Source organism: Silene latifolia, chromosome X (assembly GCF_048544455.1).
Source record: "Silene latifolia isolate original U9 population chromosome X, ASM4854445v1, whole genome shotgun sequence".
NCBI lineage: Eukaryota > Viridiplantae > Streptophyta > Magnoliopsida > Caryophyllales > Caryophyllaceae > Silene > Silene latifolia.
The window spans coordinates 10797442-10810436 of NC_133537.1; the positions used below are offsets into that span (position 1 = coordinate 10797442).

At 36.2% G+C, this 12995-nt stretch overlaps 1 protein-coding gene across 1 annotated transcript; it reads right to left on the minus strand.

Moving 5' to 3' along the window:
- Positions 1-3215: 3215 nt before the first annotated feature.
- LOC141616854 (uncharacterized) lies at positions 3216-4552 on the minus strand. Its single transcript, XM_074434014.1, has 3 exons — positions 4439-4552; positions 3612-3866; positions 3216-3515 (listed from the first exon to the last, which is right to left on the minus strand). The coding sequence occupies exons 1-3, from the start codon at positions 4550-4552 to the stop codon at positions 3216-3218; spliced, it is 669 nt and encodes a 222-aa protein (XP_074290115.1).
- Positions 4553-12995: the final 8443 nt, after the last annotated feature.

Sequence of the window (12995 nt, forward strand, 5' to 3'; positions counted from 1 at the left end):
TGTATTTACTCATCAAATCTAAATATATGCTACACTTTATTGTCTGTATACATTTGCACAATGATATTATTAATAGGTACAACTGCAGTTCAGTAACTTGATCTAGCTCACAATACAATAATTACGATTAAAAAAAAAAGCAACCAAATAACCCGACCTATTTGACCAGGGCCGAATGTTAATTATTGACTTATTGTCCTATGCTAACCACTATCCTTGGGTAACTTAATTACAAAACATTTGAAATATAAGGGTGTATTTTTTAAATCTAACGGTCCTTTCTACTAAAGGATCATGAGTGGTCGTTCCTCTCTCCATCCATCCCATTTGATATTAAGAGGCATATTTCTTTGGAAAGGAGCCTCTTTATGGTCTAACTTGTGCCTTCAAATAAGAAAGGAGCCACTTGTGGCTCTGTAGTCGTAGAATCCATCCTGGGCCCCACTGTCTAAATCTGCTACTACTAATGTTGAATGTTATTAAGAACGACGGGTAGAAGATAGATAGCTCTATAGAGTTTAAATCTCTAAGAAATACCTCTATTTTTGATGCTGAATAGGTTTCTTGGAGGGATAGTCGGCTGTTTTTGGGTTCCGACTTCCCGTTAAGTTACAGTTTGATTTGCATGATAATTTCTATCTTCAGTGACCGGTAACTGTATCTTTAGAACACCCATGAATTTGTATGATATTGCAATTACTGTAGCACTTTACTGCTATAGTCCATGTATCCCAATCGCTTTGTAAAAGTTCCAGCAAAAGAACAGTTTTTTTGGGAACCTGACTCTAACATTAGAGATTTTGGATTCCTTATTAGTTTAGCTCTTTACTTCTATTGTTTCTGGAGTTGTATCTTGGTTTGATGTAACACATAACAACCCCTCCCCCTGCAATCTCCTCCACCACATCAGTAACCCGTCGAATAACCCCCATGGATCCACCTCCTTCGAGTCAAAACCACCTTATTTCGATGCTCCCATAACGCCCAACATCCCACCATAAAGAGAGAGTGCTCACGACACCCAAGCTCTCTCCATTTGGCCTCCACCCAATCCCGCACCCTTCCTTCCCACTCGCCTTCATCATCCTTCATTCCCAAACCCTCCCATACCATCTTAGCGACCGCACAGTCACGAAACAAATGCAAAGACGACTCAATATATGAATTACAAAGAGAACAAAAAGAACACTCACCTCTAACTCCACCCGCTATATTTGCTCTTGTCGCCAACGCTTCGCTGCACAGCTGCCAAAAAAAGAGCTTCACTCGGGGCCAAACCGGGATTTTCCAGAGCCGATTCCATAACCACTTCTCCTTCTCCCAATCAGACACTCCTCCCACCTCCACGACCTCTCTCTCTCCCGCCAGCCTACGGTATGCAGATCTTACCGAGTATAGTCCATCTTTTTCCCCAACCCAGTACCAAACATCACACGACCTATTAGGGCTAACTCGAATATTGGTGATACGGTCTCTGTCAATAGGCAAAAAACCATTTGATAACAGCCCAAGATTCCAACCCGCCCCATTTTCCTCCAAAAGATCCGCCACAAGCATGTTTTTGAGTCCCTGCACCCGTGGTGATAACACTCGCCCTGTTTATGTCCCTGGCAACCACGCATCAAACCAAAACCGTGTTGATAGCCCATCCCCAATATGTCTCCTCTATCCACTCATCAAAGCCTCCCTAGCCTCGACAATTCCCCTCCAAGTGTAGCTTGGGGAGTTGCCAACATTAGCCGTCATCACATCACCATACGGGAAATACTTGGCACGCATAATCCGAGTGAAAAGATTATCAGTTGCCGTGAGCAATCGCCAAACCTATTTCCCATGAAGAGCGACATTAAAGAGGAGGAAATCTTGAAATCCCATTCTCCCAAGTCCCATTGGTTTGCATAACCTACTCCACGCCACCCAGCTTATACCTTTCTTCCCCTCTTCATGCCCCCACCAGAAGTGAGAAATTAACGATCTAAGTTCGTCACAAAAATTAACGGGAATTTTGAAAATACCCATAACATAGGTAGGGAGTGAATTGGCAACTGCTTTTAAAAGAACTTCCTTACCAGCCCTCGAAAAGATTTTCCCACGCCAGCCACTTAGTCTTTTACTAAGCTTATCGCGTAAAATATCTGTGAGCACCTTCTTAGACCGTCCTACAACCGTGGGCAACCCCAAATATCTAGCCTGCTCCTCCACTTCCACGATACCCAACCTCGTCGCAAGGTTACTCCTCTTCTGTCTCGGTACTCCTTTGATAAACGAAACTGTTGTCTTGTCAAGCCTTACAAGTTGCCCAGACGTACTTTCATATCGTCGTAAAATATCTGAGACAACATCAGCTTCCTCGAACAATGCTTTCACGAAAAAACGTTATCTGCGAATAATAGGTGCGAAATTGAGGGAGCATTACACGCAATTCGCACCCCATGTTGGCTATTTTGTTCCACTGCCCGTCTCATCAGACCAGAAAGCACTTCGGCGCAAAGGATAAACAAATAGGGTGAAAGAGGATCACCTTATCGAAACCCTCTCGACGGTCTAAATTCGCGTAAAGGATGCCCATTAATGAGAACAAAGAACGAAACCGTCGAAACACATGCCATAACCCGTCCAATCCAAGCCCTATCAAACCTCATCGTGCTGAGGAGCCGCTCCAAAAAAATCCACACCACCCTATCGTACGCCTTCGCCATATCGAGCTTTAGGGCCATAAACCCTTCGCCATTCTTGTGCCTCTTCATATAGTGAAAGATCTCAAAAGCGATTAAGACATTATCCAAAATAGCTCTCCCCGGAGTAAACGCACTTTGGTTTTCTGAGACGATGTCACCGAGAAAGGCTTTGAAGTGGTTCGCCAGAACTTTAGACACACGCTTGCACGTTACATAGACTAGTCGTCGGAACTCACGAATTTTATCGGGGGCTTTCTTCTTTGGTATAAGAACTATATTCGTTTTATTGATATCTCTTGGCGATAGTTCTCCTCGAAGAATAGCTAGGACCGTGCTAATGACATTCAGACCAACCAAATCCCAACACGTTTGATAAAATAACCTGTTCATACCATCTGACCCCGGAGCCTTCAAGGGGTGCATCTGGTTTAGAGCCTCAATAATCTCCTCTGGACAATATTCTCGTCGTAAGCCTTCATTCATCGCATCAGTGACTCGATTACCCATCCCAAGTAAGATATCACCCGTGATAATTAGTTAGGCCGTCTGAAACAAATCCTGGAAGTAAACATTAGCCACATTCGCTATTTCCTCATCCCCACTTCGCTCAATACCGTCATCATCAATTAACTTAGGAATGTAATTCTTCCTCTTTCGTTCCCCTGCTCTCGTATGAAAAAAATTTGTATTCTTATCCCCATCTTTCAACCATAAAGCCCTCGACCGTTGCCTCCAAAAATTTTCTTCTTGACTTCTCAGTTTTACCAATTCCGCAACCAATTTCCGTCTTCTTTGCACATTCTCTAGTGATCTTGGCCCCTCATTAAGCTTAGTCAGCTGTTTCAATTTACCCCCAAAGCTACACCCAATCTAATGTATGCTTGTACCCTTCCACGCTCTCAATTCTTTCGCGCATTCCTCGAGAATGGATACCAAATTTCCTCTACCCCGTTCAACACCACGAGCCACCGCATCCCCACATCCCTCTTCCCCCACACATATTTGCTCAAACTTAAATTCACGTGCCCTTCTCCCCTCAACCGCCCTTCTATTAAGAACAAGTTTAATGGGCGCATGATCCGACCATTCTCTATCAAGATAGTAAAGGTGAGCAAAAGAAAATAAATCCGACCATGCTTCTGAACATACCACTCTGTCTAGCATACTTTGTCTGTTAGCCTCACCAACCTGCCCATTATCAAAGGAGAAGTTGTACCCCTCCTACGAAACACTCTTTAGGCCGCAGTCATCTAGCGCATCTCGAAAATTGTTCATCTGCCATTGTGGACGACTCCCACCCTTCATCTCAGTTGAGAACAGAACTTCATTAAAATCTCCGATACATACCCAAGGTAGTTGTGATTGCGAATGAAGTAATCGAAGAAGCTCCCACGACAAATGACGGTCCACCACCGACCCCGATATTCTCCACTCCCCTTCCTCCCCACAGACCCTAAAATCCATGTGATGAATTGAAGCAGATACAAAAGTACAATCAACTTCCTTCCTCCAAAGAAAAGCTAACCCCCCCCCCCCCCGACTTCCCACCGCTGTCAACCTCAATCCCAAAGTAACCCTTATTTTCTCCCGAATCCGCCTCATTTCACGACCACACAATTTAGTTTCATATAAGAACAGTATGGCCGGAGCTTTCCTCCGCACTAGATCGCGGAGCGCATTTACCGTGTCGGGGTTGCCCAAGCCCCGACAGTTAATGCTTATGATATTCATTGGGCCCGGGGGGGTTGACCACCGTCAACCTCCGCCTCAGGTACTAAGACGCCCCCGTCTACTGTGAGTTTTAATTTCTTCTGCCCATCACCCATCGATGTCTCCTCCCTTGCTCTCTTCGAATTCGCCTGCCCCGACCCCATCTCACTTATCTGAGCTCCCCCTTCTTCTCCTACCTCCTTTGCTAGTCTCCTTCAACCTCGCATACTCCCGCAAATCCCACCTCCATCATTTCCCTGACCAGAACTCGTCCCAGATTCCTCTTGCCCTCTTCCTGCGCCCTCCCCCATCACCACCTCAACCGCATATGACAGATCAGAATCCCCCTTCTCCCCCCTTCCCGTACCCCTCTGCTCCCCCTCATCCCTATGTCCCTTCTCTGTCTCGCCACCCTTATCCCCTCCCTCATTCCCCTCCACCTCAACCACCACTGTATCACCCTTGGCTTTATCACCGTTCTTCTTTGAGCGGAGATCAATAGCAATGTTTTGAAGTTTTTCGATCATATTAGAGATAATCTCCTTCGAGTTTTCCTTATCAGCTTCATTAAATTTCTCCCTTAAATCCCTAGCAACCTTACTCGACCCTTCTTTTGACATCTTGACTACCTTCCACGGCGAAGCTCTTAGCCAGTCACCAAATTTCAAGTCTTCCTCATCATACGGTCCCTCTTCGCAATCCTTCTCCCCATGTCAAATAAGACCACACCCATAGCAATAGGTAGGAAGTCACTCATATTTTACAACAAAATTACTCGTGCAACCTCCCTCCATGCATATAGGAATAACTAGTTTCAGAGGTACTCTAATGTCATACAAACACGAACACAAATTGCCCTATCTAACTCAGCATTCGGGCCATGTTCGAAGTGCATGAATGTGCCCAAACGTTTTCAAGATTTAACAAGCTCAAAATTATAGGGCAATTTAGGACCGATTTTTAATCAGTTAACTACCTCAGGGTCGAAGACCGCCCCTTAGTTAATTGATTCAACTTGGTTTGATAGTCTTGTGAATCACTCGCATTATTAACCAAGTCGATGGCCAATCCCCGGCTTATAAATAGGGAGAACCCCAATAAAGAGTATTGTTTGATTATCTGCTACATGGTTTCGATCAAAACTTTATAAAAGAAAAGGAATGAATTCAGTTGGAAATAGAAATTTTAACACACAACGTTTTAAAAATGAATTTTGGAAATATTCTAATTTTCTTGGGCATTTTTAGGACAGAATTCGAAAGTTCATTGAGCGGGAAAGCATGTTATTCCTATTGCGTACGTAATGACATGGAAGAAAAGCAATTAGTTTAACTGTATAAAACTGTTCGTTGCGCACGAATGGTCTTTGGTGGACCTATCCTTAGACTCGAGAGTAGGCGGGAGTGTGGCCATACTTTAGGTGGGGACCACTTGATCAGTCTCGTACGTGTTAGGTGGATCGCATCCGGGTTTCCGAAGGTCTTGATGATAGGTGGTAGACCTCGGGGATAACTAGCCGGGTGGTGAGTAATCCGTGGTGCGGGTCTGTCAACCCCACGCACCGGCATTCGACCCTGGAGATGAGTAGACGAATTTTGTTTTAAACGTACTTATATCACTACGGAAAACAAGGGTAATAAATGTAATCCCCCCGGTATCGGTGTGATTGGCGGTATATGGTTATCTTACAAGTTTCGATTATTGGGTCGTAACGTGTACGACCATGGCCGGTATATCGTGATAAAATTTTACTAAAGGGCATCGAAAAATTTATTTATCTTCTCAAAAAGTTATGTGTTAAAAATATGAGAATATGGTTATGTTATATATGATAATAATGATTGTTCATGTTATGTTTTAATTGTTTCAAGAAGTTAATCTACCCACCCGACGTTTCTTGTTTTTCTTATAAAACTTTTTACAAATTTTAAAAACGTCAGATTTATCAAATTTGAGGAGATCAACCATTTCCGAGACAGGTGAAGCTGAAGATGGGATTTAGATATAATTTTATTAGAATGTGTTGTAAATTGTTATAAACAATTGTAATATTTTGTATTCGTTATGTTTGGGTTAATAGAGAATAGTAATGACTCGGATATGTAATGTATTTTCCCTTTGCTTCCTACTTTAGGCTTAGTGAATAAGGTCTTGAAAATCCGGGTTGTTACACCAAAGGTCTTTGGATGTGGAAGTGCGGGTAAGGAGGGAGGAGACGGATTTGTCAAGTGTACCGGCCAGGGCACCAACCAGTAGTTTATCTTGCCGAAACCACGTAGCATAGGCGGGATCCGGTGTTGGAGTCGTCTTGTCCTTCTCATTAAGGGTTTGAGGCGGGCAAGGAATGGAGCCATCGACATAACCATAAAGGTCATACCCGAGGAGAAGAGCGGTAATTTGCAATTTCCATTGCTGATAGTTGGAGCCGTCAAACTTGTCGACGGAGTGCGTTAATGGTGATGAATGGTTTGAGAGGTTCATCTTTGTTGGGAAGGGTATTGGGTGTCGACATGATAATGTCGGAGGGGATAAGAGGAATGGATCAAAAGACTGCTGATACCATGTAGAAGAATGATTTTGGTCTTAAATGAATAATCTCCCTTACTACTAAGAGAATAAAAGTTCTTAATAATTTCCCTCCAAAAGAAATCTCTTTAAAGAAGGAAACAAGACTATATTTTTATTAAATTATTATCTTTAATTAAAATATAATCTTAAATCATTATAATATTTTAATTAAAATCAAACAAAACTAGTATAATCTAAAAATTTGAATATGAAAAACCGATAAATTGATATTGTTAGTTTCGTATAAAAAAATTACCACGTACTTAATTCGAATTAAAAAAAATCATGAACTGATATTATTAATTTCGTAACAACAAAATTCTTTAAAATTCTTTGAGAAAATTTATAAATTGAAATTATTAGTTTCTTGGTAAATTTTATTTATTAAAATACACATTTCATTACTTTACTCAATTCTTTTGATTAGTTTTCCATTTCAATTTTTTATCCTCATATTAAAAATATAAAAAATTGTTAATATATCAATTTTAAATCTATGAATAATACATTATAAATTAAAGGATCGATAAATACCGCGCATGCATGCGCGGGATTCACACTAGTTATCATTAACCAAGGTGAAGGTATATATACAAACCTATCATAGAATAACCTAGATATCACAAAGATTATATGCGAAAAAGATAAGAGAAGATTACAAGAATATAGCAACAATAGAAAGATACACTAAATATTATCATATTTACGTAATCTTAACAAATTTATGATATCATCGAGGTGAAAAAAGTCTGAAATTTAGTCGTAAATACTATCTCAATGCATATACATACATTATACACGCATTCCAGCTCAGATCACCATTTTAAGCATGTACCGTGTACGCAACATAGTAATTCAATAGCGTCCATTAAGTTTTGGCCACAATTGCCTAACAAACTATATTACTCTGTATGATCATGAATAAAGTATCTTTCATAAAAAAGACACACCAATATTACCAAAATATCTACATTGTCATTCTTGGAAAGGCGGGTCAATTTGTGAATGAATAGTAATATTTTTTTTTAAATATTTTTTTTAATTACCAACAATTATAGATAGTTGTGCACTTGTCCGTCTGATACATGGCAGGCCGAAGAAAACAAAAAAGGCAATGCTGCCCTAAAGTAGACAACACTATTGTATTTGGGTTTGCCCTAATAAGGAAACGTTACCCCCTTCTATTGTTTTATTGTGCATGTGGTTTTTTACTCTTTTCACTGTTTTGTAATATATGAATTTCATTTATGATTTTCAAATTGTTGTAAAAAAAAGTTGGTCACAAAGATACAAAAAATAGTCATCTTGCAATAACGTGTACTTCCTTTGTCCCGGTCATATATTTATCTCTTCTATTTACGGGTGTCTCAGTCATTTATTTACATTTCTATAGCAGAAATACTTTTTTGTAGAGTTATGTTATCCTCCACATAACTCTATTATCCATTTGTCACTCAACAACACGGACTACATGATTGACGTTTACATAAGTTGGATGATTAATTTGGTGGGATGATCAAATGTGCTTTATTTTTACTATTTTTACTGTTGACAGGTGAAAACTTCACAAAACAACTACTCCTCCAACCAAAATCATTTTTACAGCTGCAAACAAACTTATTCACTCCTAAACCCTCCAATTACTATTAATGCCGTTTAGCTTGTTCTCAATCTAATAATATCACTACAACAATTAATCACTTGCGCCAAGTATAAATTCGTGGCGCAAGTGTCGAATTCCCGTGGAAAATCTTACGTAGCCCAAGTGGCCGTGGCTTGTGGCTTCTATGTAGCCACGGGAAAACTTAATATGTGGCTAAAATTATAATTTTTTTGCCACGGTTTTTAACGTGGCTAGAATTCGTGGCAAACTATTATTCCCGTGGCTAACACCTTGTTAGCCGCAAGATATACATTCGTGGCAAAAAGTTATTCCCGTGGATAACGTTGTTAGTCATGAGATACTAACGTGGCAACAAAAAAAATTCTCGTGGCTAAATTTTTGTGGCCAACACTTTTTTTTTATCGTGACTAGCCTCAAAAATTGTCGTGGCTATAAACATTAATGTTTTCCGAGAAATAACAATATACACAAAAATCTACTTCTGTTTTTTATATATAAAACTTTATGAAACATATTATCACAAATAACAAATGCATTAGACGAATACGTAAAATAGTAATGCGATTTTATTACCAAAGTATTCAATCACACATAAAAAATGTGGCTTTAGCCAAACCAAAAGTTACAATCCCAATTTATAGCAATAAAAAAAATTGTTCCTTATTAATTAACTTAAGAATATAGCTAGAAAACAGAAGTGATTTAAATATGTGTCTGCTTCATGAGGATGATATGCTTGAACTCTGGTAACCTGCAGTAAAAAAAGAAGTCGTAATTTTCTTTTAAAAAAAATACAAAGACGAATTTTGCCTCAGTGTTTTTATCTTTTTCTCATACGAGTATTAAATAACTTGTGAGATTATGTAATATTTGGTATAAAAATGTAATATTTGTAGTAACCTCTATGAGAAGAAAAATAATTACTACCCTGTCCAAACAATTTGTTTACCTTCGCAAAAATACCCCTTACAAAAGATATAAAAGATTAATTAGTGACTGGGACGAAAAGAAAAGACGTATATAATTTATAAACATAAAAGTAAGAGAAACGTAATTTTAACAAGTTTATTAGAAGCCATCAATATGTACTAACCAACTTAATCGGTAATTTTAATAAGTTCAATTTAAAGAGTAATTTTTAGAATAATTCAACCAAGAACAAAAAAATTAGTATAGCCTACACCAATAACATTGATCTGCTTATACCCTCGTTTCTATTGATTTGCTTATACCCTCGTTTCTCTTAGAATTAATCATGTAGTTTTAGGGGTTCATAAATAGGCTCTTAATATCATATTCATCCAAACATACACTAAGTGACTTATTAGGCCCTATTCTTTTAGACTTAATTTCAATTATAATAAGTTCAGTTACGTTCAGCTCTATTGAGTTCAGTTCAGCTCAGTTCAGTTCAGATCAGTTCAGTTCAAGAAAGTCCAGATCAGTTCAGAGTAGTTTATTTCAACATTAATAATATTATTCTTATTTTATATTGTTATTATTATCATTATTATTATATTAATTTATTTACTACTGTTATTATTTAATTAAAATTTATTTTTAATATTTATTATATTTATTTATTATTATATTATTATGATTAATGGCAATATTATTGTTATTATTGTTATTATTATTATTATTATTATTATTATTATTATATTAGTGGTATTACTACTATTACTACTATTATTATTCATTTTTATTAATATTATTAATAACGTAATTATTATTATTACATTAATTAATTATTATATTACATCTATTATTATTATTATTATTATTATTATTATTATTACTAATATTGCTATTATTATTATTATTATTATTATTATTATTCATTTTTATTAATATTATTAATAACGTATTCATTATTATTATATTAATTAATTATTATATTACATCTATTATTATTATTATTATTTTTTTTTTTTTTTTATTATTATTATTATTATTATTATTATTATTATTATTATTATTATTATTATTATTATTATTATTATTATTATTATTATTATTATTATTATTATTATTATTATTATTATTATTATTATTATTATTATTATTATTATTATCAGTGAAACTCTGTTTTGCAGCGGTTCAATTACTATCAAGTTATACATTCATTTCAGACTTTCTTCAATAATATACACTATAGTTTAGTTTAATTTTATTCCATTTTATTCACTTTTCAAAATTTAATTTATAATTATTTGCCACAAATATTGCTCCCGTGGCGAAAGAAATTATTAGCCACGAATAGTCTCTTTGTGGCTAAGACAATTATTTGCCACGGGTGTGGCCTAGTCGTGGCTAAAGTCAAAATTTGCCACGGAAGCGGCCATAACTCGTGTCCTAAGTGATTATTCGCAACGGTTAGAATTTTCTCGTGGCATAAGTTTTCATAACATTTTTCATTTATGTTTTTTCCCGTGGCGAGGTGAATTTTCGCCACGAATAGTAAATTCTCGTGGCATAATTCGTGCGCAAGTGGTGATTTGTTGTAGTGTATAAACACATAATTTGATTCATAAACTTTCATTTTACTATTCTAAAAACTTTATTTGATACTTTACTAGTAAAGGTACAAACTTTCACTCGGATCTACCAATTTCTTGTTCTAATACTAGTAAGGTACAAGCTTTTATTTGTTTTATGTTCATCCTCATGATTTTTGGTTGTGTTTTATGTCCATGTTCATGTTCTATGTTCATATTCTTTGTTGTTGTTGTTGTTGTTGTTGTTGTTGTTGTTGTTGTTGACTGTTCCGATCCATAACAATGCAACTTTACCTTGAGTTTGTTGGTGCGGCCATAAACTTTGTTCTGCTTCTTTATCAAGTTTTATTGTGTGTGTGTGATATATACATGAGAATCAATTTATCAAATGCTCAAAATTCATAGTCGCTGACTCCTAAGGTTCATGTTCTATGTTCATAATAATAATAATAATAACAATTTGATTCATAAACTTTGTTTTTATTCTTCTACCAACTTTGATACTTACTAAAGTTACAAACTTTCATCCGGATCTACCATTTTACTCCATTATTATTCTTAAACTTTGTAAAGATACAAACTTTCATCATGTTTTTTCGTTTTCATTGTTATGATTTTGGTTGTGTTCGTTTTTGTATTCTAATGACGACGCCCCCGACGTATCAACTTTATATTTTGTTGGATAAAATAGTTAAAAAGGGTTTTATATATTATGTTAAACAAACAAGTGATACAGATCCATCGGGGATTGCTTTGCGAATTGTTGAAATTGCATGTTATTGTTTAGCTTTGGATTTTGAAACAACGAGTTTTCACCACAAGAAATCCTGTTTCGGGCAACTACAATTGGCGACTGAAATCAGTCGCTAAAACAATATTGGCGACTGAAATTGGTCGCCAGAACGTAGCAACCCTTAGTCGCCAAATGGAAATCGGGCGACTGATTTTAGTCGCTAAAATTGACGACTGAAAGGAGTTGCCAAAATGGCGACTGAAAGTCAGTGTAGTCGCCACTCGCCATTTTGGCGACTGAAATCAGTAGCCAAATGTTGACTTTCAGTCGCCATTTTTACATTAAAAAAGAAAAGAAAAGTGTCAGATCTTCACGAAATAACAACGCCACAATCAAATCCGTTGCAAATAAATTATCCTTTGTACAAAGGATAATAACAGTAACAACAACCCAATCAATTTCGCTGCAAATAAAAAAAAAAAGTCTCAAATCTGGAAAATCCCCCTACTACTAAGAGAATAAAAATTCTCTTAGTTTTCCCGCCTAAAGAGTCCCCTTCTTAATTGGGCCTATTTTTCTGGATATTACTAACACAACAAGATTTGATAGATTGTAAATTGTGAACCTTATAGCCCACTTTTTCTATCTCATCTATCAAAGTAAAAGTTATTAATAACCCATAATTTTACTCTACATGTCATATTATTAGATAGATGAGTGAACTTGATTTCATATAAATTTATATTATATTTATATGTTACCTCTTGTAGGAAATCATCAGTTATTTATTATGTAAATTTTTGTCTTAGTAATATGGACTATTTTTTGAAGGGTGTAAAAACACATATGTATTTTCTATTAGAAATAAAAAAGCGAAAACATTATTTTAATAATTTGTAAGTCGCCTTTTTCGACGCGAGAAATAGTTTTTACTGCTTTTCGTTTTAAGGTCAATACGCGTTTTAATAAAATTATACAACTAACTTAATAATTGTACTATTAATGTCATAAATTAGTTGCATGTAATGATATAAAATTATTGTGTTATTTTTAATAGTAAAAAAATAACTTAACTTAAAAGGTTTTCTTATGGTAGTAAACTTTTTTTTCAACCTCTTATTAATATAATATTTAGTAGATTATAACATTAAATTAAAAATATACTTCATTTATGCAAAATTGCA

Coding starts and splice junctions, on each gene's coding strand:
- LOC141616854 (XM_074434014.1), bottom strand. CDS start 4,552: ATGGGGTCGGGGCAGGCGAATTCGAAGAGAGCAAGGGAGGAGACATCG. Junction 3,867..4,438: donor TCTTAGTACCTGAGGCGGAG/GTTGACGGTGGT, acceptor GATAATGGGCAG/GTTGGTGAGGCTAACAGACA. Junction 3,516..3,611: donor AACGGGGTAGAGGAAATTTG/GTATCCATTCTC, acceptor AAATTGAAACAG/CTGACTAAGCTTAATGAGGG.